General features: G+C 40.7%; 4 protein-coding genes across 9 annotated transcripts; all 4 read right to left on the reverse strand.

Moving 5' to 3' along the window:
- Positions 1-3: 3 nt before the first annotated feature.
- On the reverse strand, positions 4-3,130 carry LOC107279516 (F-box protein At4g22280-like). 4 transcript variants are annotated; one of them, XR_001541406.3, is made up of 5 exons: positions 1,958-3,130; positions 1,629-1,784; positions 1,353-1,548; positions 715-839; positions 30-152 (listed from the first exon to the last, which is right to left on the reverse strand). XR_001541406.3 is itself a non-coding variant. In XM_015761586.3 (4 exons), exons 1-4 carry the CDS (start codon positions 3,128-3,130, stop codon positions 142-144), a joined length of 1,536 nt encoding a protein of 511 aa, XP_015617072.1. In that variant the 3' UTR covers positions 4-141. The 4 variants fall into 4 exon arrangements, 3 of the variants coding, with proteins under 3 accessions (XP_015617072.1, XP_015617071.1, XP_066161447.1); XM_015761586.3 differs by lacking the exon at positions 715-839 and having other exon boundaries at positions 4-152; XM_015761585.3 differs by lacking the exon at positions 30-152 and having other exon boundaries at positions 526-839.
- On the reverse strand, positions 3,116-13,756 carry LOC4350043 (receptor kinase-like protein Xa21). Of its 2 annotated transcripts, none has more exons than XM_015761582.2 (2): positions 10,840-13,756; positions 3,116-4,262 (listed from the first exon to the last, which is right to left on the reverse strand). In XM_015761582.2, exons 1-2 carry the CDS (start codon positions 13,700-13,702, stop codon positions 3,901-3,903), a joined length of 3,225 nt encoding a protein of 1,074 aa, XP_015617068.1. In that variant the 5' UTR covers positions 13,703-13,756; the 3' UTR covers positions 3,116-3,900. The 2 variants fall into 2 exon arrangements, with proteins under 2 accessions (XP_015617068.1, XP_025877012.1); XM_026021227.2 differs by lacking the exon at positions 3,116-4,262 and adding an exon at positions 6,032-8,695.
- Positions 13,757-20,510: 6,754 nt separating this feature from the next.
- LOC136353978 (zinc finger CCCH domain-containing protein 67-like) lies at positions 20,511-21,236 on the reverse strand. Its single transcript, XM_066305437.1, has one exon. The coding sequence runs from the start codon at positions 21,234-21,236 to the stop codon at positions 20,511-20,513; it is 726 nt and encodes a 241-aa protein (XP_066161534.1).
- A 693-nt stretch (positions 21,237-21,929) lies between these two features.
- LOC4350045 (F-box protein At5g03100) lies at positions 21,930-25,769 on the reverse strand. Of its 2 annotated transcripts, XM_066305487.1 has the most exons (5): positions 25,608-25,769; positions 24,496-25,462; positions 24,134-24,295; positions 23,866-24,025; positions 21,930-22,301 (listed from the first exon to the last, which is right to left on the reverse strand). In XM_066305487.1, the coding sequence occupies exons 2-5, from the start codon at positions 25,405-25,407 to the stop codon at positions 22,285-22,287; spliced, it is 1,251 nt and encodes a 416-aa protein (XP_066161584.1). In that variant the 5' UTR covers positions 25,408-25,462; positions 25,608-25,769; the 3' UTR covers positions 21,930-22,284. The 2 variants fall into 2 exon arrangements, with proteins under 2 accessions (XP_066161584.1, XP_066161585.1); XM_066305488.1 differs by lacking the exon at positions 24,134-24,295.
- Between the last annotated feature and the right edge of the window lie 180 nt (positions 25,770-25,949).

Here is a 25,949-nt window from a genome sequence, read left to right on the forward strand (position 1 = left end):
AGTTTACTTTGGTCAATGACCAAAGACCAAGTAAAGCTGTAGCTACATGCCTCTCCAGGCTGGAAGATTTGGATGCTTGCAGCTGCAGCTCCCAGTTGCTGTACTCCTGTGAGCTGGTGGAGAAGAAAATGAACAGGAAGCTTAGTGTGAACCTGCACAAATGTGTGTTGCTTTGTTAGCTGTTTTAATTGACGGGGAAGAAGAGAATGGATTTGTAGAAACAGAACACAAATTGTTTGACTGTTCAACTTCAGCAGGCACATGGCAACTTGAGATTATTGTCGATTACGACGACACAGGACTGCACATGGCCCCACTTGTACCGGCCTAACGAACAAATATATAATCTCAAGTAGCAAGTGACAGCACTACGCGTTATGTTCTTATATTAGCACATTAGCGAAAAGAACAGGACTGCAGAAAAACCAGCTACAGATTAACCGCTAAACAACTCATTCCAAAACACAGTTGTTCTTCCTAGTGAAACTAACCTAGCAATCTCATTGACAAGACAGAGAGTTCTTGTTACTGCGAACTTTAAGCCTTGCATTACTAAATAACTAAGAGGTGCTTCATCTAGCTGATCTATTGTTACTTCTTTCTCATTTTTTCTTTTTTTAAAAAATAACTGAACCGGCAGAAGAACTGCCAATTGTATTATAATAAGTCGGAGAAAAAACATAGCCAGGTTACAAGAAAAGGAAAAGGTAACACCTCGGCGAGAAAATCCTCGCCAAGCACCTCAGGGAAAAAAAAAGCGCCACTACTAGGATTCACTGCGTCTTCTTTCTTTTTTTTGACCAGGCATCAACAAATATTTCCTTCCTCCAGACAGAAGACTGCATCAGTATCCAAAATACAATAAGTTTGAGGCAGAGATGTGCGATTCAATCAACAATACGTGCAATACTGAATGCCCTTTCAAAGATAAGGAACAATAATTTCAAAGATGAAGGTAAATAAGAAGCCAGATAATGTATCAATGTCAGATAACAGGTACTAAGATCTATTCCACTAGTCAACAAATTGTGTTCCTGTCCAGAATTACTCATGCGGAAACTGTGTTAACAAGACTAACATGAAATGAAAGATATTCAACAAGTAAACAGTTCAAATTGTAGAAGTCAAGTTATTCTGTTTCTATTTATATTTTCATGGATCGTACTTGACAACAAAACACAATGGATCATGTTTTCCTTTTATCCCTTCTAAATACAGTTTTCTTTTTTCAGTTTTCCTTTCCTTGTTTTCTAAATCTCTATTTCCAGTTCTAGTTATTTATTTCTATCATTTGCAATAAAAAAAAAATCAGAAATACTGGAAGAATGAAAAAATGTCAACAGTAAGCTTACGTTTTGGTTGTTGTTTCCTCTGCTTGATAATAACTTTTTTGTCCAATGTACTCAACCACTTCCCAATTTTGTAAACCCCCTCATCAACTTCTTTACAGTGGACTTTCACTACCTTAAGGTGTTCTGATATTGCAGCTGGTTTCCACAATGGATTGTCATTCTCTTCTGTTTCCAATTCCACCATAGATTTATATTCCTGTAGCAGGGAAATAAATTTCACCTTCAATTAATCATGCACAACAACTTTAACAATGCAGCAGTTGTAAAAACATATACCTTGGAAATTTTAAGAGTGAGCTTCCGTAGAACTGGTGAGTGTTCAAGAATACAAGCTAGTGCCGAGAAATTAGAAGCAAGACACCACTCATTGAGTAACAAACACTTCATCTTGCTAAACAAAGGGCACCATCTTAAATCACTTCTGAAAATAAACTGGATAAAGTGCAAGCGAGAAAGTCAACCGAATTTTGTTGTGAATACAATAATTTAAGAGCCAAGACATAGTAATGCATGAAACATATTCTTAAGAAGTTAAAATGGTGAATCAGATACAGGAAATAACATAAATTAAGGAGATATCTGATAAGATGTTAACGTAAGCTTACTATGTTAGGTCCAGCTATCAACTTCAAATTCTCAGCTTCTGTTAGACCTCCTAGGAGCACGCTTTCAGAATCGTCGCTAACCTCATATCTACAATGACAGCCATCACAGTATTCATCTTCACAATTACCAGAGTAACTATTACTGCACGAGTCATCGCAATCCTGGTGGGGTCTGACAGATGCTTCAACTAATGAGGGCATTCTTCCGAGAAAAGGAGTTCTGCCACAAAAACCTTCAAGTAAGAGCGTAACGAGGCTCGGTGCATAAATGTCCGTGCGGTGATACTCACCGAATTGACAATGGAAGATATGAAGACATTGTATCGACCGGGACAAAATCTCGTAAACGGAATCAAAGCCGCAATTCTTGGTGAAATATAGCTCCTTCAGCGCAGGACAGCTCGAGAAGTTAAGGAAGCAATTCTTCAACTCTATACCAGAGAGTTCTATCTTGGTCAAGTGTGGCGAGACAAGAGGCATGCCCTTGTACACTTCAATGTCTATCTGATCGAGGTTATGGATCTTGAGCACCTGAACTCGGCACATTACGGCATACATGACCCACAGCATGACGCATTGGTATGGATCACTGCCGCCATCATGCACCACGTCCTCGTATCGGCGTGCATTGAACCTCAAATCAAGCTCGCGCAAAGGCGAGATGCCACGGAGGAGCACCAGATGGTTGACGAACTTCTTGAACTCGTCGGAGCTCTTCCATCTATCAGTACTGTAAGCGACGCGCAGGATGTCCGTGGATTTCCAGAGGTGGCGCCATCGCCGGGACAGGACGCAGGTCTTCACGGCCTCGTCGGCGGACAGCAGGGACAGGATCTGCTGGAGGAGCTCGTCGGGGAGGTCGTCGATCCCGCACTCTTCGCTGGGAGACATTCCGTCGAACAGGTGGCGGGCGTAGCCGGGGCACTGTGCTACGCAAAGACACGAAGAGATCGGATGATCCCCCGGCTTCACCAGGCGCTGTGTCGCCGCTTCGACTTCGCGGCGGTCCTCTGCGCGGCGCGGGGCGGCGCTAGAACGAAGCGCCTCGACGGGGCTCTTCTGAGGAGGCGTCGCCGGCGGTGGAGTCGGAAGCCGGGGCGCCGCGTCCTCTAGAAGTCCAGCCCTTATAGGATAGACTGGTAATATATTATAAAAAGGTAATAGAAACTCCATGCATTACGGTTTTTATTTATTAATCTGGAGAATAAACTCCAGATATATTATCATCCAAATCACTTAAAAGGAAACATCTCACCATGAGCTCTATAGGATATGAAACATGTCCAAATACTTTGCCAGATGTGTTATATGCAGAGCAATGTTGACATCCAAATATCCAATTCAGAGCACTCTCAGGATATGCCACTCAATTCGTAGCACTTTTATATTATGCCACTAGGAGTGTGAATTCCTTTTTTCCCATGCCACTTTTTGTCGTTCAATGTCAACTCTCCACCCTCGACACGCCGGCGAGTTTCTCCGTCCACCACATGCCAACGCCTGTGGGATGGACAACGAGTTCGTCCGTCCTCCACACCGCTATTGAGGGGGTCTTCTTCTTATCTTCCTGGCCATCAAAGAGGCGAGGATTGCCTCCACATCTTGTTGGCCATCCTTTTTAACGGATGCTCCGACGAGGAATGGGTTGGCAAAAGTCGAGAAAGTCATTCTTGAAGGCGGAAACAGGAAGCAGGGGTCAGCTCGACCTTGATGGCGCAACCCTCCTTGTTATCTCGGGCTACTCCGGGCATAGGATGGGTGGGCGAGCAGAAGTTGAGAAGGCCATCCTTGGCAACGAAGACAAGAAGTGGTGGATAATATAGTGACGTTGATGACGTTTGCAGTGTACAAATAAACAAGGTAGATACATACACATAATGTTTTTTTTTTTGAAGGAAACCCATACATATATAATAAGCTAGAGCGATTTACTGAGCCAGATTCTATGTCGCAGATATCCATTCGGTGTATGCCACCTTGATCTTCTTCAGTCTGACGACCACATCACTCATTGTCATCCTTTCATTTGGCAAATCACTAGAGCAGATCAAACCCAGCTCAAATATTGGCACAAGAAAGCTCTCATCCAAGTTGCAGCTGGAAGACGAGGAGCCTTGCAGTAGATGCCTATCCACCACATGGACAAGTTTTGTAGGAAATACCTGATGAACCCACTCTCTAAGGCTTATTAGGTCTCCAAGAAACATAGCATCCATTGGTCTCCTTCCAGTGAAAACTTCAAGAAGCATGATCCCATAGCTGAACACATCACTCTTACGTGATGCTTTTCCCATAGAGCCATATTCTACACAGGAAAAACATTAAAGAAGTTATACTTAGGACGACGTGATATCTATCTTCTATCTATCTATCTATCTATCTATCTATTATATACTAAAAGTCCATTAAACTTCCTACAAAAACTTTCAAGCCGCTATGTGGGATTCCTATAAATGCTCCTAAACTGCTACGTGGCTCTCTAATAAATCGGTAGGCCCACAATTTTCATCTATTAGATTTATTTTTAGAAAAAAAAAACACCACAATCCATCTCCCTCCCCTCTCCCCACCAGCCCACCCTCCTCCCCTACGTGAGTACGTATCCTCCCCCCTCCTATCAAATCTTCTCGTCTCTTTATTTCTTTTCAAGTTTATTATAATTAAAAATATTTTTTAAATAATTTTCGTATAGAGAAATAATCATAACCTTTAAATTGCACATAAATCTTTTTTATCGTTCTTCATTGTCGTATTCATAGTGCTTAATCAATCATTCAAATACCAATAAAAGCTACTATATTATTTACCAATAAAAGCTACTATATTATTTAACTCATAAGGAATATTTAATTTTCATCATATCCTAACCTTAGGATGCAATTGAAACTGCTAAAAAAAATAGAAAAAACAACAATGTATATTATATGATCAAGTATCACTTTATAAAATATTCATAAAAAAATTAAATATGATAGATATGACAAAAATAAAAACACTTAAATCGTTAGTAACATTCAAAAATAATTCCTCTATTATTTTAAATCATATCAGTACCTTTCGCATGCCATCCCAATAATAAAAAAAATTATGTAGAAATAGATAATGTAGATCATATCATCATATATCACTTCACAATCATGTATAATTAGATTAGATCTATAATATCATAAAATAAAATACTATAATTAGTTCTGCTTAGCACTCAAAAAAAATACCACTGTTCTAATATTGATATGTTAAAATAATATTATTTTTCACAAAACGAAGTAATGTTACTTAAATATTTCATGAAAAATTGACGTCATCATAACTTTCATATTTAAAGCAATCTACAATATCCCAAACTAAAATACTCTAATTGTGATTAGCATTAAAAATATTATCTCCACTTTAAAATATGAATTATCACAATAATGTAAATCTAGATATGTCTAGATAAATATTTTGATATAATTATATCTTTAGTATTTAAAGGACTATAAAAAATAGTTAAATGAACTAGACCAATGTGTCTTAATTAAGAGTAATAGGAGGTGTATATGTTTATCCGTTCATCTTCAATCTTTCGAGTTTAAACTTAAGTTAATCTGAGTATATAGTATATAAGGTCCAATGTACTCGTCTCACACATATCTTGCCTTATGTGTCAATTCTATGTTACACTTAGCCCTTGTATCAATTCTATGTATGTACTGCTATCCACCAATCATTGAGGCAGAATATTATTATATACTCTTTCCATATTTTAATGTATGACACTGTTGACTTTTTAAGATACATTTGACCATTTGTCTTATTCAAAAATTTATGTAATTATTATTTATTTTATTGTGATTTGATTTATGATCAAATGTTCTTAAAACATGACATAAATACCTTTTTGCACAAAAAATTTGAATAAGACGAATAGTCAAACGTTGGTCCAAAAGTCAACGTTGTCATATATTAAAATATGGAGGGAGTACTAAAAGGCCATTGAACATCATACATACGCTACTAGGCCACCACGTGATCCATCTATCTATCTATCTATCTATCTATCTATCTATCTATCTATCTATCTATTATATACTAAAAGTCCATTAAACTTTCTAGAAACGCTCCTAAACCGTTGTGTGGTGTTCCTATAAACGCTCTTAGATTGCCACGTGGCATTTTATAATCTCACCGTCAATTTTCATTTAAATTGATGGACCCATTATTTTAGACCATTGGATTAGATCACAATGGAAAAAAAAGAGGAAAATCTCACGTCACTTACGTACGCGGAAAAGAAAAGGAAAATTTCACGTACGTATGCATCATGGGAAAAAAAGAAATCTCACGTGTGTACCCACAAATGAAAAAAAACTTTAGATACTGTTCATTAAAAATATATATGTACGTCGGTAAAAAAATAGATTTTTTAAAAATAGTATTTTCTATAGTAGAAAAACAAAATTTATTACTCTACAAATATGGTAAACAAACATACAATAAAAACATATGATTTAAAAATATATGTTTTCAGCTGCTCAGGCATTCTTCTTATTAGTGAGGCTTTAAAAAGTCGATCTAACAATAATAATATATAGTCACTTTCTATTTTATTTATGCATGCCCAGTGAGGTAGTACAAGATGAAATAATATATAAAATAATATATAGTCACTTTATTTTTATAACTTTTTATACATGTTTGAATGACATTCAAGGAATAGTAAATAGAATTTAGAAGAATATACATTTCACAAGTGAAATAGACAACATATGTCAAATTCTAATTGTGGTTTTTATCATAAATAACATAATGGTCCAAATAGATAAAAAATAAACGTATGATTTAAAAGTTTAAAATTATGATGATATAAAATATATCGTTACAAATAAATATATAATTTAGAAGGATGTAGTAATTTAAAAATTATTGTTGCAAATATTTTCATAAAGAGAAAAAGGGAGAAAAAGTAATCAAGAGGATAAACTTCCTACAAACCCTTTTAATTTACCACAAGTACCATATAAACGCTCATATACCATCATGTGACGCTCTAATAAATCATAGAAATTATAAGAAAAAAGAAAAATATTCGACCATCGATTTTCATTTAATCTGGTGGACCTATTATTTTCAACCATTAAATCTATCTTAAAAATTACTAATTAAATTTATCAATAAAAAGGCCCACGTCATAATGCCACTATCGTCCAATATACATGCACATAGGTACGTAGATATTCCTCCTTAAAAAAAGTATGTACCTACATACAGTACATACACATGTATTTCTCCGTAAGAAAAAAAAATATGTACTTATGTACGGTATGTACACACGTCGGGTCCCACATCCTTATTTTTTCTTTTTTTTCTCATTTAGACTTGATGGAAAACCAAACTAATAATTAAACCCATATTAACTATGCTTTAAGTTGTAAAACAATATATGCTATTTCGAGTTGTATTCCAATTAGGCGCATGTCATCGAAACATAAAAAAACATAAATAAATTAAAAGTATAGATTATATGGTTGTTAAATTAGACTTACATTTTCCAAAATAAAAACAACTTCAACTGTGGGTAGAATTTCAAAAATTATTCACTCCCTATTGTAAAAAATACTTATATGGAAAAAGGATTTTACTAAATTTATCACAAATATATTTTCATGTATTATGTGTTTACTCTATTCATATATTACTAGAAAATTGAATATCAAATATATTCATTTGACACCATATTAATATCCTTTTTCTCCTACTTAGAGCCTTCGTTCGATCTGGCTCATTGATTTAGCTTATATAGGGCACGCGAAAAGACACAAGTCATTAGCACATGATTAATCGAGTATTAAATATTACAAACTTGAAAATGGATTTTATTTTTTTAGAAAACTTCTATAATAAAAATTATTTTGTAAAATACACACCATTTAGCAATTCGGTAAACGTGGTCACGATAAATAATGGAGTACTCCAATCCGATAAGTACTTTAGAACTTAACCATAAATTTATTACTTATGTACTAAAACTAAATATGTAGTATATAATATACTTTGTGAATCAAGAATGGTATAATATATCAATCGTATGTCCCCGCTAAATCCCATGTAATAAGTTCTATATATAAACCAGTGTCACCAATCGTCAAGTTATATTGCTTATGATACATCCATGCACAATGCACCTAATAATTAGTTGACATCCAGTAAACATGTATGTCATCAAGCACCAAAGATAAAAGGATGGTACTAAGTGGGAAACCATTAACAATAAATCATAGGTAAATAGAGGATGCCACAAAATCCCAATAAACAATAGTTGACTATAAGTAGATTGTGACCATAAGTAATAGTGTTCCTATATATACTCCTACAAACACTTGTAAGATGCCATGAGATGCTCTAATAAATAGGAGAAAATTTAAGAAAAAATATAGGGGAAAACAAAACATATAGTCATCGATTTGCATTTAAACCGGTGAATCCAATATTTTCAACCATTAAATTAGATTGATTTAGGTAAGCCCTCGCTCCTAAGAACCAGCTAATCCCTCTCTATGCACGTACATACACAAGAGATGTCAAAAACAAAAAAGAAGAGCGCATATATGGTCCACCCCGTCTGGTAGTTTTCTGTTTTTTTTCTTGTATCCCTAAGGTTTTCCACAAATTATGCATATATGTAGCGACCACTCTTTGCGAGGTTGATGAAGAAGCCACGTTGCCATGGCGCTGCTTCACGCCACCCTCGCCAATTTCCTTCAAAATATTTTTTTAACTAACAATGTAAAAGGCAATCATAGACGATCATATAAACATGTACACACCCACCCTATGAATGCACATACACATACCCTATCTCCTATGAGAGAAAAATATTTGTCAACAAAACATGAAAAAGTATGTAGATATGAGAGACTACCATTCGCAAGAAAAAAACTTACATACATACGTACAATCCAAAATGTCATATGGAACTATATTTTATCTTTTTTAATTATGTTGTTCTCATATAAATTGTGCTAAAAATTAGTACAAATAATTTTGACAATATAGATTATTCCTTTGTATATTACCCATGATCATGTATAGGTAAATTAGATGTATAATATAAGAAAAAAAATCAACACTCATATTATGTTTACAAAGGATGATAATAGGTAAGTTTACATATAACTGAAATAAAGCGATTTTTGTTTGAATATGATAGACATTATCATTTAGTATATCAAAATCTATGGTCTATTTTACGGTATAAATATTTTCTTCTTTTACGGTAAGGTTATGAGGTAATCTATGGTTTTTTATGATGATATATGACTTTTTTAGTAGTTTTTTTTAAAAGAATAATAAATTGCCCGCGCATCTGTGCGGGCTTCCTTCTTGGTTATTTTTAAACATTAGATTAGATGTATGAAAGTAATCCCTCCATATTAATCTCCCGTGTACATACCACAGAAAAATAAGTACTATTCATCCATAATAAGATCCTTTAACATTTTTCTAATAAAAAGAATAAATAAATTGCGCAGATGCGCGGGCTTCCTCCCTAGTCTATCTATCTATCTATCTATTATCTATCTATCTATCTATTATATACTAAAAGTCCATTAAACTTCCTACAAACGCTCCCAAGCCGCCACGTGGCGCTCAAATAAATTAGAGAAATCCAAAAAATTCTAAGAAAAAAAGCAAAACATCCGACCGTTAATTTTTACTTAAGATGGTGGACCATTATTCTTCACCATTAGATCTTATCTTAAAAAAAATATCCTAAAACCCAATCCATAATCTCCTCCCACCCCTAACCCACCACCTCTCAGGTGGCCCTCAAGTACGTACGAGACCTCCTCTCCCCTGACGTACGTACGTACATACGTCTCTTCCTCTCCTGTACTTCCTTTTCCTTTTGTCTTGCCATTTTCCATTCAATCTACCAATTTTCTACCTAGCAAAATTCAATATGTAAATAAAAGTAAATTCTCTAAATGATTATAATTTTTACATTATATTTTATTTATCTACATTGGCCATGTTTGGATATACAAGAATATATCTTTTGGAAAAAAAATCCTATCTTTTACATGAAAAATAAAAAGTAATTAAATATTAAATTAATAACATATATATGATCTTCGCTCCTCTCTCCTTGCTCACTTTCTCCTCCCTATTTTGTAGCTAGCAACTCATTATATAAATAAAAAGAGTAAATTTCATAATACTATATCTATCTATCTATCTATCATATACTCTTTCCGTCACAGAATATAGGATGGGTCTCATCCTATCCTAGGTTGTTACATTCTAGGACAGAGGCAGTACTAAAAGTCTATTAAACTTCCTACAAATGCTCCTAAGACACAACATGGCGCTCTAATAAATTAGAAAAATCCAAGAAATTCTGAGAGAAAAGCAAAACATCCGAGATGAACCACCACACCTAAGACAGCTAAGGTGATTTACCAAGGTCATCACGAGTGTCGCAGCAATACTGATTTGCCAAGGTGAAGATGAATCAAATCATCAGTGTATAATGTTTGTTTTGTTAATAACACTTCAATTTTAATTTGAATTTAATTTATTAAACATGATTTCTTAACAAAATAAGTCTACTTTCTTTCTCGATAACTGGATGGATAATTACTCATAGGGATGAATTAAATATTTTGTTGTATAAAACTAACAAATAGCTTATAAAAATTATCAAAGAATATCGTTGAAAAACAATCGTAGAGAAATACTTTTTTGAAATTTGAAGCGTAGCATATACTGTCTGGTTAATATTCCAATCTTATAAATTTCTTGAACACAACTTACGATACATGCCCGCGTATACGCGCGGGCTACCTTCCTACTTCCTAGTTATATATAACAAAGTGCATATGCTATATATAGTGATGTACCTGGTGCCATGTAACCAACCGTTCCAGACATGCTAGCAACAATCATCGAGTTGTCATCGCCTAATAGCAACTTCGCAATGCCAAAATCCGCCACATGTGCTGTCATGTCATTGTCAAATAGCACATTACTAGGCTTCAAATCACAGTGCAAAACCACCTCGTAGTGCTCATGGTGCAGATAATGAACTGCCATGGACACATCGAGCATGATATTCAGCCTCTCGAGGAATCCCAGGTGCATTGTGCCCTCGGAGCAGTGTAGCAGTTTCTCTAAGCTGCCATTTGGCATGAACTCAAGAACCAATGCTTTGAAGTCCATGTTCGAACAGGTATTTAGTATCTTTATCAGGTTGCGGTGTCGCACCATGCGTAGTATATGACACTCAGCATCAAAGATTCTGATCGAATGCTCCAGCTTCATGTCTAGAACTTTTATAGCAACAACCAAACCACTGCCAAGTTGGCCTTTAAATACTTTTCCAAATCCTCCAGATCCCAACAGGTTATCATCACTGAAATTCTCAGTGGCAAGGACGAGATCATGATAGGTGAGTAACTGAGGGCCTATGACATCTGCCATATCACCATAAGCTTTGGCCTTCTTGTGTTTCTTTTCAAACATTAAGTATAAGAAAACAGCAAGGATGCCAGAAGCTACCAAGATGGCTGGGAGTAGAAGTTTTAGAAGAGGTCTGCTATAAGGGTGAGACTTTTTAAGACAGGGTGAAAATCCAAGACGTGGAGAACCACATAACCCAGCATTCCCAATCAAAGATTGTCTCGTAAGGTTATTAGAGAAAATTCCTCCCTCTGGTATTGGGCCTTCGAGCCTATTGAAGGAGAGGTTCAGCATAGTCAAGTCGGTAAGATTTTCAAGGAACATGGGAATGGAACCAGAGAGGTTGTTTGAGGAAAGGTCTAACCATGTTAAGCTAGTTAGACTTTGGAGAGTGCTAGGAATTGAACCTTCCAAGGAGTTGTGTGAGAGAATCAGATAGGTTAGCATATTGAGCTGTCCCAATGATTCTGGGATGCTTCCATTCAAGAAGTTACTAGAAACATCAATTTGGTCGATTTGTCTTAGGCCAGCAATGTCGGCTGGCAGAGCACCGACAATGGAATTACAGGAAAGATTTATTTGGATAAGGTTATGAAGTTGGAATAAGCTTGCTGGTATCTTTCCACTTAACTGGTTGTTGGACAAGTCAATGTAATCTAACCTGCTAAGATTGCCAATGCTATCTGGTATGGAGCCAGAGATTTTGTTCCTTTCAAGAAATAGTCGTTGTATACTCAAAAGCGTGCCAATCTGTGTTGGCAAAGGGCCTAAAATGTGATTGTTAGAGACATCAAGCAACCCGAGATTTCCCATCGTAGCGATTGATTCTGGAATTGCCCCAGTGAGTTGGTTGTAACCAAGATCTATCAGTTCAAGGCTGCTTAAGTTGGACATTTTTTCTGGAAGACTACCTGCCAACTTATTATGATCTGCAATGAAACTAATTAACCGTGCCGAGAGATTACCCAAATGGTCTGGAAGGGCACCTACGAAAGAATTATGGTCCAAGATAAGGTCTTCCAGCTGCCTACATTCTGAAAGAGATGACAAGAAGCCCATATTCCCCTCTAGGTTGTTGTGGGGTAGAACGAGCTTCTGTAAAGCAGCAATGTTCCCCAGTGTCCGCGGTACCGAGCCAGACAACTGATTAGCTGAAAGAAGCAAGTACACAAGTTTCTGAAGTAATCCTATCTCTGGTGGAATATTTCCTGTAAGGTTGCCAAAAGAGAGCTCTAGTACTGTGAGGCGGGTGAGGTTGCTAAGAACAGCTGGGATTGTACCAACAAGCTTATTTCCACCCAGTGAAACTACTTCAAGTCGTGACAATTTAGCTAACCATGTTGGGAGAACATCCACGAAAGAATTGCTATATAAATAGATTTCCCTTAAGTACTGGCATGATGCAAGCCCCGCAGGAAACCGACCGGCGATTCTGTTCCGGGCGAGGGAAATAAATCGTAGCATAGGGAGCCTGAATGTCTGATTATTGTTTGGTATTGGTCCGGTCAGGTTCCCGTTGCCTGCCAGCGCCATGACTCGAAGCCAGGACATGTTGTACAGGGCTTGTGGCACTAGGCTGGAGAGCTGATTGTACTGCATGTCTAGAATCTCGAGTTGAGACAGGGAGGCAACACCATCCGGTATAGGACCTGATAGGCTGTTGTTTCCGAAAGATAGGTACCTCAAGGAAGGCGTGTTGTTGAATAGAAAAGACGGGATCTGCCCACTCAAGGAGTTCCCTTCTAGAGAAATCACCTGAAGATTGTGCAGATGCAGCAACAACTCTGGAGGTATCTGACCGGAGAGTTGGTTGCTGCCTAATTCAAGAACCTCGAGCCTTGCTAGGTTTCCCAGGTCAGGAGGAATCCTACCAGAGAGGCTGTTTTCACCTAGACAGAGATGTCTAAGACGGCGTAGCTTGCCAAGATCAGCTGGGATGGAGGCCGTGAGGTTGGTGTCGGTGAGCCTGAGGAAGGAGAGAAACGAGAGGTTACCGAGGAGAGGAGTGATGGGTCCATGGAGGGGCGTGTGTGGCAGCGACAGTCCAGTGACACGACGATGTCGGCGGCGGCGGCTGCAGGTGACACCAAGCCAGTGGCAGAAAGAGGTGCTGGTGCTCCAGTTGCTTGTCAGAACGCCGAGGGGGTCGGTAAGCTGGGACTTGAAAGCCAGCAGGGCGGCGAGATCGGTGTCGCTGCTGCCATTGGCGGTGGTCGTCGGACTTGGAGAAGAATAGCATGAGGTGGACGATAGCACTACTACTAGTACAGCAATGGAAACGCATGCTGATGATGTAGTAGCCATTTGAGCTCTGCTCGATCGTGTGGCTGTACATGTTCTCGTGCAAGCAGATACTACACCAGAAAAAATAGTGCTCATCAATTTATATGGGGAACGAGCTAGCGCATGTGGTTGTGCACACAATTTTTTCTGTTTATTTCAACATGTGGACCGTACTTGCCCGGCAGGCTGCAGTAGCCGCATGGCAAGGGATAGCCAATTTTAATGCTAGAGCCTAGAGCTATCAGTTAATCCTAGACCTGAGTGCCACTGAAAAAGAAAATGAGAAAAACAATGCCCACAACTAGGGGTGAAAACGGGAAACGGACGGAAATCATCTTTATCGCTTTCGTTTTCATATATATTTTTTTAATCAGAATCGGAAACCCCAGATACGAAAACGGAATCGAATATTATCGAAATCGAAAACGGAGCGAAAACGAACCGGCGCGAATATGGTAACGAAAATTTATCGGAATAAAAAAACCCCTCAAACTGATAAATCCAATTCTCAAGTCTCAACGGTCAATAATTCAACATAAAACATAATCATATAAGTCAAATTGTTAAGTATTAATAGTACATCACAAAACACAATATATGAAGCAAATTAGTAATGCTGTTGATAAATCCCAATGCAGGTAAAAAAATATTCTTATATAATTTTAGATTTGCATAACAAATATTTTTTAAAAAAATAATAGCCAAATATCATGGTATTCACTATTCAGTGCTTAAAAAAATAATTCAGGATATTTTGTGATTCTGGAAATTCCGAGAAAATTTCTGGAAAGTTTTCGACAGATTCCGAGTTCCGACGAAAACTACCCTTATCATTTTCGATTCTGTTTCCGAGGAAATATTTACGAATCCGTTTCCGTTTCTAAAAAATTCCGATCGACAGATTCGTTTTCGAAAATAGGTCCGGAATCCGGAAAGTTTATGTACCGTTTTCACCCGTGGCCCACAACGAGACCAAAATTGAGGGTGTTGACGCTGATTCAGGTCACATTTTTACTATCAACGGAGGGCATGCATTTACAACACGAATTGATATAAACCATCTACAAGAGATGCCAACTACTCCCTCCGGTTTCATTTTAATTGACACTTTGGACAATGACACGCTCTACAAGATATACCTTTGACCTTATTTTTCTATTATAATATATACAATAAATAAATGCATGTTTACTTTTATTATAGTGTTTTGAAAGACAAATCTATATATGTTTTTCTAGTTTCTTTAAACTAAATATTTTTAAAGTTATTGATGGTCTATATTTAAAGTTATTGATGGTCAAAGCTATAAAAGTTTAACCTCAACTTTGTCCAAAACGTCAATTAATATAGAACCAGAGGGAGTAGACAATTTGATGATATGTGGGTGTGTTTAGATCCAAACTTTGGATCCAAAGTTTGCAAAATTCCATCACATCAACCTGTCATACACACACAACTTTTCAGTCACATCATCTCCAATTTCAACCAAAATCCAAACTTTGGATGGAACTAAACGCAGCCATACTAGGAGGTTCTGATGCTTCTTCATCACCGGCTGCTTCCATGTTAGTTGTTGACTTGTTGTGGACCTATTAACCTTACAGGGTCCCCTCCTTCATATGCATAACCATATGATCACACCAGCGGTGCAAGCTGGAATGTTCATTCTTGCAGGAAGCCAGGAACCCTGGAGGCCAACTCCAGAGTTGATGTAGGAGTACTATTGATTACTGGCATGCTGCCCTATAGCCACCGTCACAGGTAAATGCGCACGGATAAATGGCACAGAACGTACCCAGCTGTACAGGGAAGTAATCAATAATGTTGACAACGAGGTGCTCTCCAATGCCCTGTTGGACCGAACTTCCAAGAAATTCTAAGAACCAACCGTATCAGTCCAACCACTGAGAGTAAGTATAATACTGAGCTATAAACCTACTATAGCTTAGGTGGAGGAGAGAGATAGTAAATAAGAGCTAGCTTATCACAAACTCCAAAACAAATACATTAAATATATAAGTGAGAGATAAAGAGAATAGAAGAAAATTATAACCAACTTTATGGCTAATCTATTATATATGTTGATTTTAGATAAGCTAATAGTAGGAATTGAGCTATACTATTATTCTTGCTCTGGCATGGAAACTTGATTGAGTTCAGTCGCCTCATCCATGGTCCAACCATTCAGGAGGTTCTACGCATGCGACGCCTCTTCTATAAATAGAGCAGAGGTCGCACAGCTGTCTTCGCAGACAAAGCTTGCTAGCTCTACACACTCACAGAAGTTCAGAAATGGCTGCGAAGTTCCCAATTCTTCTTGGTGTCATATTGGCCACTCTCCTTCTCGTCTCCCACGATGTAGCGCATGCAGCAGGTACGGTGGTTTTCAAACTGAGGGTGTGTTTGTTTCTCTGGGTGTAAAATTTTTTGACGTATAAGGGACACACATTTGAAGTATTAAACGTTGACTAATAACAAAGCAAATTACAAATTACAGATTCCGCCTATAAACTGCGAGACGAATCTTTTGAGCCTACTTAATCCGTCATTAGCACATGTGGGTTACTATAGCACTTATGGCTAATCATGGCGTAATTAGGCTCAAAAGATTCGTCTCGCAATTTACAGGCGAACTGTGCAATTGGTTTTTTTCGTTCATATTTAATACTCCATGCATGTGTTTAAACATTCGATGTGACGTTTTTGGAAGAAATTTTTTGGGATCTAATTAAACACACCCTGATATATATACTGCTCCCTCCGTTTCACAATGTAAGACTTTCTAGCATTACCCACATAAATATAGATGTCAGTGGCGGATCCATGATTTATGTGATGGTTATTCGGAATTCTAAAATAACAGATATATCGATACCGATTGACATATATTGACTGTACGATACATCATTTTGATGCATAATCTTTACTACGAATTGTGCGCATATATAATAAAATATATAGAAACATTTATAATTTCCTATAATCAGCATCAAACAATTTTCTATTGATCTAATCATCTAAGTATGAGTGAAGAGTACCAAAGAATTTGGAATTTTTGGAGATTGTATAGCATAGGTCGATAGCTTTATGTAGCAAAGATATTCTGATTTATTGCTAATGAAGGAAAACACTCATAAACCACGAAGAAACTAGTAGCTAGCAAAGGAATATAACTTATTTCGGTAGGACAATTGATATCAATTAGACAACAACATGTAGAGAAAAATAACTGAGTGGGCAATATATATATGTATATACAATTTGCAAAGATAACTATTCCCTCCGTTTCATAATGTAAAACTTTTTAACATTGTCCACATTTATATAGATGTTAACGAATCTAGACACAAAATCTTACATTATGAAACGGAGGAAGTAGGCATTAAAGTAATTGCTTATTAATTGCCACAACCAAAATGTAAATAAGAAAATCAAATTAGCATGAATATATTACAAAAGAAAGGGAGGGACTAGGAAGACTATTGATCTTGTTGGGCTGAGGAGAGCTAGAAAAGGGTGGAATTGAATTGTTAGGGTATAAATATCACAAATCAAGATAGACTATGGGGGTACATATAAATTATGGTCAATATATATTAGATTTGTGTCCAAAAATAAATTATGTGGGATCCGCCCTTGATAGATGTTAATGAATCTAAACACATACATATGTCTAGATTCATTAACATCTAAATGAATGTGGGCAATGCTAGAAAGTTTTACATTGTGAAACGGAGAAAGTAGTAGAATTATTGTCAAGAAGAACTGGTATTTTTAGTTGTTAGTTGTATGCAGGAGATGCTCGCTACGCTAGTAACACCAACTACATTCTTTTGCAGAACAAGCGGGGCCATCGGAGCCACAACTTCCAGAGGGGTATGGTTCAGGCTATATGCAACCTGGGTACCGTGGTGCCTATACCGGAGGTGGTGGCAACGGTCAAAACGGTGGTGGTGGCAGTGGTTATTATCATAATCCTTGATGTGGATCAGTATTGCTATAGGTGGTGGTATGCAATAGACAACGCTATGTGTGTCTATCTAGCTATGAAATAAGGCATCGTTCATCAGCTTGAAAACACTTTCTATCTCTATGTGTTTTTTTTTTTGGCGAACCTATCTATCTATGTGTATCGATCTAGCTACCGAATTTGACATCGTTCGTCAGCTTGAAACGCTTGGATAAAAACTGGATTGTTTTGCTGACAGAATTGAAGATAAAGATCCATAAGTTTTATAGATAATGGAAGGTTTCCCACAATGAAACATGTAGCCAAGATATCAAAAACTCTGATAAGAAAAACAACAAAGTAAAAGAAAAGAAAGAAATAGAAAAACAACAAAGTAAGAGAAAAGAAAGAAATTCAAAATCTTGAAATTGCGGCCGGAGTAATCCTTCTTTTCACAGCTTGTTCTGTAATGTTAACACAAACCAAATCCAACATAGGGGAAGAGAAATAATTTCATCTTGCTTGAAGTTCTGACCACCAAACCAAGACCACTTATAGAAGCATATCCTTAGGGCATTAATAGTGCAAGCTATGGGGCCCATATAGGGCTGTCAACGAGCCGAGCTCGAGCGAGTTTGGCTATGTAGGCTTGAGCTTGACATGAACTCGAGCCGAGCTCGAGCCGAGCCTGGATATTGATCGAGCTTGGGAGTGAGCTCGAGTTCGAGCTCGAGCGAGCTTCGAGCCTACTCGAGCTTGGCTGCTTGACTTGGTGAAACTCCAAAGAACTTACTTTTGTATAAGAGATATTAATGCAAATTATCGGTAGTCAAAATTAATGGGTGCTACTTGTCTTGAATGAAGCCTCTGCAGCTTTTCTCATGAATTCATGGCTTTGAAACATTGCAATTAACAAAAGCTAGCTACTACATCTAATATGAATAGTAGTACTATTACTAGCAGCCAGATAATTGCTTTATTGAGAAGCATTGATGAGGTCTTGAGACTTGAGCATGTCAAGCACGATGACAAATATACATTGACCCATCAAGAATATCTTCCTACATGCAATACATTTTATACTAATCAAGCCCTGCCGAGCTATTCGAGCTCGAGCTTGCTAGGCTTGCGAGCCTCAGCCTAGTCTTGAGCTTGGCTTGTCTAGTATTCGAGCCGAGCTCGAATCAAGCCTATAACGAATCAAGCTCGAGCAGCTTGCGAGCTCCGAGCTTTTTTGACAGCCCTAGGCCCATACCCTTAGCCTCAAAACTTGGCCCAAAGACACCCACCCCACAGTACAAGCACCCACCCATAGTTGTCTAGATTAATTGGATGGAGACACTAAGTCAGGGTACCAAGCCCATAGTGGGGTGTGACCCTAGCGCCCAACCCGGTGGACCCCACGAAAATTTATTTCCTCCGCTTTCCGTTCCAACCCTCGCCTCCTCTCCTCGATGGCATCAATCGAGTACTACTTCTCCTCTCCATCCTCGAGTTGAGTACTACTCCACCACTCCTCCTTCTCCTCCCTTTGCCGCGACGCCGACGGGAAAATCCGACGAGGAGGCGTCCCCAGCGGCGGTGGCTGGCGCGGTGGCGGGAGGCGTCCTCGGCAGCAGTGGCTGGCGCGGCGAGGAGGAAGCGAGCGCAGGAGAAGGATGGAAGCGGGCGGCGTCCTCGGTGGTCGGCGCCGGATCTCCTCCCTCCAGCGCCGGCAGCCGCGGTTGCCGGCCCGCGCGGTGTTGGTGGCTGGCCCGGCGACGGGAGTCGTCCCTGGCGGGAGCGGCTGGCGCGGCGGCTTGATATGATGATAGATTGGCTCCAACTCCGATTATTGATTGTTGTTTTTGTGCATGTGAGATGTGTTGTTCATTGGTTAATATGAGATCTAGGGCCTGGGTTCCTCTTGTGTTCTTGGGACGGATCAAGATTTCTTTGTTTCTTTTGCTTCTTGGTGATTCCTCTTGTGTTCTTGGGACGGATCGAGTTCTTGCTTGGGAAGTTCTTGGGGTGTTTCGGTGGCGGGAAGAAGGAAATAGGTGCGGCGGGAGAGGATTTTGGAGGGCAAATCGAAGATTTCGCCAGGAGGTATGGGCGCGAGGTCACGAGAGAGCGAGGCGACGCTGCCCACAGCGCGCGTGCCCGTGACTTTCGGCGTCGCGCGCTCCCTCACTTGGACCAGGTTCCTCGCGGCTTTGCTTGGGGCCGAGGGGCTCTGCTAGGGCGCGCGACCTTGCTCCACGCAAGCACAAATCCTCGCTGGCGCGGTGTAGCACCGGGTCCACGTCATTGCACCGTGAGAGGCCTTACTTATGTCTGCTATACTTAAGGAATGCGTCAGCTTATGTTGCAGGGTAACGGCTAGCACGGTGATTCCCTCTGTAGTTTGAAATGCTAGCTCCGCTCCCACCGCCTCCCGTCGGCGTCGCCTACGCCCCTCCGCTTTCTCCGCGGGTACCAGGAAGTCTCCGCAGCAGCCTGGCCATCCCCCGTCGCTCGTGGTCGTGGCCCCAGGCCTTCGTCGTGGTCGAAGCTCCCCCTGCCACCGCCGCCAGCTACATCCACATCTACGCGCTTTGCCCCGCAAGGTGCCTCGTTCCTTCGTCGATGTCGTCAGAGGATCTGCACGGATGGATTCGGCCCCAACTCCTCCACAGCTGACTCCACGGAGATTTTTTTTTCATATATACCAAAAAAAACTTGTTTCGCTATAATACCATCCTTAAAATAGGATTCGACCAAATGCCACTCTTAAGTCACATGCATTCGCTATAATGCAACTTTCGGCCTTTCTTCCATTTCCAAAATATTTTTCCACAATTTTAGCATTTCCCGGACGCTTTTGCCCCAGAGTCAACTGGTTGAATCGGAGCAGTGGATTCAACTAGGAGCAACGCTTGAGACGGCCGAGCTCCTCGTCGTCGGCACCCCGTCCGGGTTGCCAGAGGGGAATCCCCATTTGGACATGCTGGAGCTCACCGGCGAGCCGACCAGGAGCGAGGCGGCGGCGCCGAGGTCTCGAGAGCTCATGCTTCGCAGCGTCTGCTGCTGCATCTTCTCCTGCTGCGCCAGAGCGGCGAGGAGGCGGGAGTTCATCGGGGAGACTGGCTCCGGGGTCAACGCGGCCGCCCGCGGCGAGAGCAAGCTCTGCTGCTGCTGCTGGAACTGGTTGAGCACGGCGGCCTTGCGGGTCGGGGAGAACGCCGCGCCGCCTTGGTCGGCGTAACGTGGCGAGCGCGACGCCGCGGCGGCGAGCTCAGGCTCAGCCGAGAAGAGCTCGTCGAGATTTGACGGCACGAGCGCCTTCCCCCTCGCGGACCGGATGGAGGCGGGCGAGCCGACGAGGCCATCGTAGTCCGCCTCCGCCGCCGCCGCCGCGGCGAGCAGCTCGTCGACGGCCATGTCGCGGGCGCTCAGCAACGTGCGCAGCCGACTCAGATGCAGGTTCCCGGCGCTCCCGGGCAGGCAGAGCGCCGGCATGCTCGGCTGATGCGACCAAGCGCCGCCGCCCATCCCGCTCCCCCCGCCGCCGGCCGACGGCGACAGCGGCGGCGTGAACGACGACCCCGGCGACGACAGCCCCATCCCCATCGCCGCCACCGCCATCTCCAACGCCCTGCGCGGCGACGGCACGGCCGACCCCGTGGACATGTACAGCGGGCAGAGCTCCGATTCAATTGACTCAGGGGCAAAAGCGTCTGGGAAAAGCTAAAATTGTGGAAAAATATTTTAAAAATGGAAGAAAGGTCGAAAGTGGCATTATAGCGAATGCATGTGGCTTAAGAGTGGCATTTGGTCAAATCCCATTTTAAAAGTAGCATTATAGCGAAGCCAGTCTTTTTGGGTGGCATATATGCAAAAATATCAGCTCGACGCCCCCAATTGAAATCCACATTTACTCTCCCTATCCGAAGCAGCTACCATCCGGCCAACAATGCCAATGGCTAGCGGCGAAGTACCTCCTACGACTCTATTCTACCCCGGCGTCACGACGCTGGTCTAGACCAGGGAGACAGCACGGCCAACAAGGAGACAGCCGGGGAAACCGCTTGGATCCCGATCAAAAGGCGGCATTGGTGGCGGGTCCAGCTCAACAGCGACAACCGACAACGAGTTGGGTTGGCCCGATGGTGGCAGCGTTGAGGAGTGAGCGAGAGGCACTGACGGAAGAGCAGCTGGATAGACAGGAGTGACGTGGAAGGAAACAATTCGCATTCCTAGTAGCAAATTACAGAAAGTGGTGCCGGATTGGGTGGCAAATTCTAAAAGTGTTACCAATTGGATGGTATATAATGAAAATTCTCAAAAATCGACATGCTAATCGAATTGAGGAAGCAGAATTCATCATCCCACATAGAATAAATCCGAATTAACCAAAAATTTCAAAAGAAATAGCAAATCACAGTATACTAGGTCCGTCCAACTAGATTACAAGCACTTCTAAACTCTCCCTAGGCCATAGTAAGGCAGTTACAAATACAGACAAGGTTATTTTGTCAGTTTTAAACAGTTACTATGACTAGAACATCAATATGATACCAACAGACATAATACCGCAACCTTCTCAATTGTCACAGCAAATTAAGCACCAAGCCACCAATGCTCTGAACAGTAACATAGTAGTAGATCCATGGAACAGCCCAACTTTTAAAGCCTACTCGAAACTGAAACCTGCCAGAGAAAATGCAGTCAGTTTATAGCCTGAGAATTATCTGCAGCAATTGAACTGTTCAGATACTTGACAAGAAACTTAAAAATATGGGAACAGACTTATACAAAAAAAAGTAGTTTTAATAAAAACCAATGTTCCGAAATTTCTTTCATACAACCCTATTTTTTAAGAAAAATGTTTCATAAAATTAGCATCTTTATGCAAAATACTCAAAGCCATTATAATATATCTTATCTCAAGTATATACTCACATAATAGGACCGAAATACACATTCCTAGGCTACACTATCTCTGTCCTCACTCTCCCACTGCATGACGGCAAAAAAGATGAAAATGTGAACCCCAATAGTAGAGATGTATTAACTAGTTGTATAAACCCACAAAGGGTCATGCTACCGGCAACCAATAGAGGAGAAGGTAGCTAATATGTCTATTTACTCAACTATAACACATTCAATCTTTGTTCAAGTACTACAGATAAATATAATAGGTTAGAGTCATAGCCAAATCAATGATATATGGCTATATGCATATACCTGAGGTTTTATGTAAAGTTTTGCTCCACAACCAGGGTTTGTGAAATTTACCAAAAAGAAAGGTGGAATTCAATTGACCAGGATACAATTTAATCATAGTAAGATGTTCTAGTAAATTGTATGCAAAAACATGGTTAATGGTATTGAACCATTTCCACCTGCTCTTAACAAGAGTTCATCAGCCTAAACTACCCCTACATATAGAACACAGACCAACCATGTTTTCTCTTTAACATCAGAAAGTAAGCATCAGTCAAAGGAATTTCATTCACAGGGGGCCAGGTAAGGAAGTATCATAAGCAATTGCAGAGCATAATAAAACAAAAAAAAAAGTGGAAAATAAAAGTAAATCATAGCAGGTTGAAAGGTAGAAAAACAAAGAGAGTATCTAAGAATAAGCTACAGTCTAAAGGCACCACCGCACCATGCTAATGTATGTGTGCTACTACTCAGATAATTCAAGAAGGGTGTTAAACGCACAATTAATAGACATATAGAGAGAAGCATTGCTTCATTAGCTGTTCACATGCATGCAGTTAGCCTGTACGAAGAACAGAATGATGGGTAATATAGTCAACAAGGGTATGGAATCGAGCATAAATAAGAGTGGAGACACAAGACATTTCACTACAGTGCGTTATTCCATGGAACTATAAATTATTAAATGCAGAAAGACAGACAATCTTGCTGCTGTTCAGAAATCAGAACTAATATGTGAACTGATAAATTATCAGCAGAAGACAAATATTCAAAACTATTCAACAATTTAAGCAATGTACTTCACAATAAAATAGATATTATATAGCTTTATGCAAACTATCTGCTAACATGATGGATTAGATTGAGCTCCACACTCTCACCAAAAGCAGGACAGGATTTTTCATTTTCTTTTCAATTAGGTATTCCTATATCTTGATTTTCTAACAAAGTAGGAGATTCTAGATTATTTGCTTTCTTTCACACAAATGAAGATGAAGGAAAAATTCAGAAGTATAGAAAGAACGAATGGTGTTGCTAGTTATCTTACAAATATTAAATGTAGATAAGAACTTCAGAATTTTGGTAATTCTCCCATCAATCGCGTTACATTTGACTATGACTAACTTAAGATGTTTTGATATTGCAGATGATCTCTCCATTTGACTACAACTTCCTTTCATTTCCACCTCATCATCATGTTCAGTAACCTGCAAATAATAACAGTAACAAAAACAACAATAAAATACTTGGCCAAGATATATCAATGTTATCTAAGAAATGTAACCACAAAACGGTTTTCCATTTAGAATATATACCTCGAAAAAAAACTCAAGAATGAGTTTCTCTATAACTGGTGTGTGTCTAAGAATGGAAGTGATTCCATGCAAATCGAAGGCCACACAGAAGCAGTTAATGAGTAACAACGTCTTCAAGTTACTAAATGTAGGGCACCGCATCAATTCCTTTTTGAAAATAAACTGGACAAAATGGGCAGAAAAGAGATCAACTAAAACTTGATGTTAGCAGATTATTTAAGAACTCCCTTGTGGTGGCAGTGTATGTGAAAAGGTCATTCTAGTTGTTATTTACGAATGTCCAGTGATGGACAGTCTTTCTGCATATGAAAAAGTGGGATAATATAAGGGGGGTTAAAGATAAAAGTGGAAGCATAGCATACCTCTTGTTCATGAGCTGACAACACCAAATTCTTAGCCTGTGATAAAGCTTGCATAATCACACAATTGGTGTTGCTATGACAAAAGTCACAATCCTCACAAAGGCATTCCTCAAAATCAGCATTACCACTTGTACAACTATACCAATCCCCAGATCGATCGTGTACTCTGACAAATGCATCCACTATTAACGGCATAACCTCAAAGACAGGAGTCCGGTGCCAATAATTTTCTAGCCGCAATGAAATGAGATTAGGGGCAGAAATACGAGTGCGGGATATTTGGCTGAAAGTGCAATGTCTGATATTGAGGCATTTCATGGACTGTGAAGTGATCTTCTTGGCATCTGACAAGTCACAGAAGAAGATATCTAGATGTTCCAGCACCGGACAGCATGAGAAATCGGGAAAACTGTGCATCAAATGGACACCAGAAAGGTTTAGCTTCGCCAAGCACCGGGAGGCTAGAGGCAGGTCGTCTAGCTTGAGCTGAAAGCCATTAAGAATGAGATCCAGCCGGAGCACTTGGACCTCGCACAGAACCGCATGCCGGAACCAGAGGTTCACACGGCGGGCGTCGCCGTCGGACGACAGCCGGGTCAAGTTGAGCCAGCACGTCTCGAGCGGCGCGCGCCCGCGGAGGAGCAGCAGGTGGTCCACGAAATCCTGGAGCTTTTCCATGGGCGCCGGCTCCCGCATTTCGCGGTCGGTGATGCGCAGGCCCGTGGCGAACTTCCAGAGGTGGCGCCACCGCCGCGCGAGCACGCACGTCCGCGCGGCGTCCCGCGCCGGCAGGGACCCGAGGATGTGGTGGAGGATCCCATCCGGCAGGTCTCCTGTCCGGTCTTCGTCGCCGTCGCTGCTCCGAGGTAGGGCTCTCTTGCCCATTTCCAACGTCTTCCCTTGTGGACGCATTCCGTCGAACAGGCGGCGGGCGTCGGGGCCACGGTGCAAGAAACAACCAGTGTGACTGTACGGACGCAGGGGCAGAGCAAAAGTGAGAGTGAAATAGAGAAGGATACAGCGGCCTCGCCGCCGGTAGCCTCACCCGCCGGCCGCCGCGTCCATCCTGCCCTAGTGGCTAGTGCTTACGGGGAGGCGATAGAAGGACGCACCTTGCCGGGGCTCCGTGGTACGAGGCGACGCGGCTGCAGTAGCGCGATTCTATCTTCGGAGGAGTCGCCAGCGAGCTCGTCGGAGATGTCCGCCGGCGGCGGTGTCGGTGGCCGTGGCGCCGCCGTGCCCGCGTCTACTGCTATGGTATTCCCAGGCTGGCCACCTGACCGAGGTAAAGGCCCAATTACTGGATAGGATTAACGGGCCGGACCATACAGGCCCACAAGCGTGGGCCATGAACATTTCAGTGCTGGGCCCATTTAAAGGTCCAACACGTAGGCCCGAGTAGATTTTTATAAAGAAGCCTCGTTTGGACATACGATTCAATTACCTTCCTGTGC

This window comes from Oryza sativa, chromosome 11 (genome assembly GCF_034140825.1).
Source record: "Oryza sativa Japonica Group chromosome 11, ASM3414082v1".
NCBI classification, from domain to species: domain Eukaryota; kingdom Viridiplantae; phylum Streptophyta; class Magnoliopsida; order Poales; family Poaceae; genus Oryza; species Oryza sativa.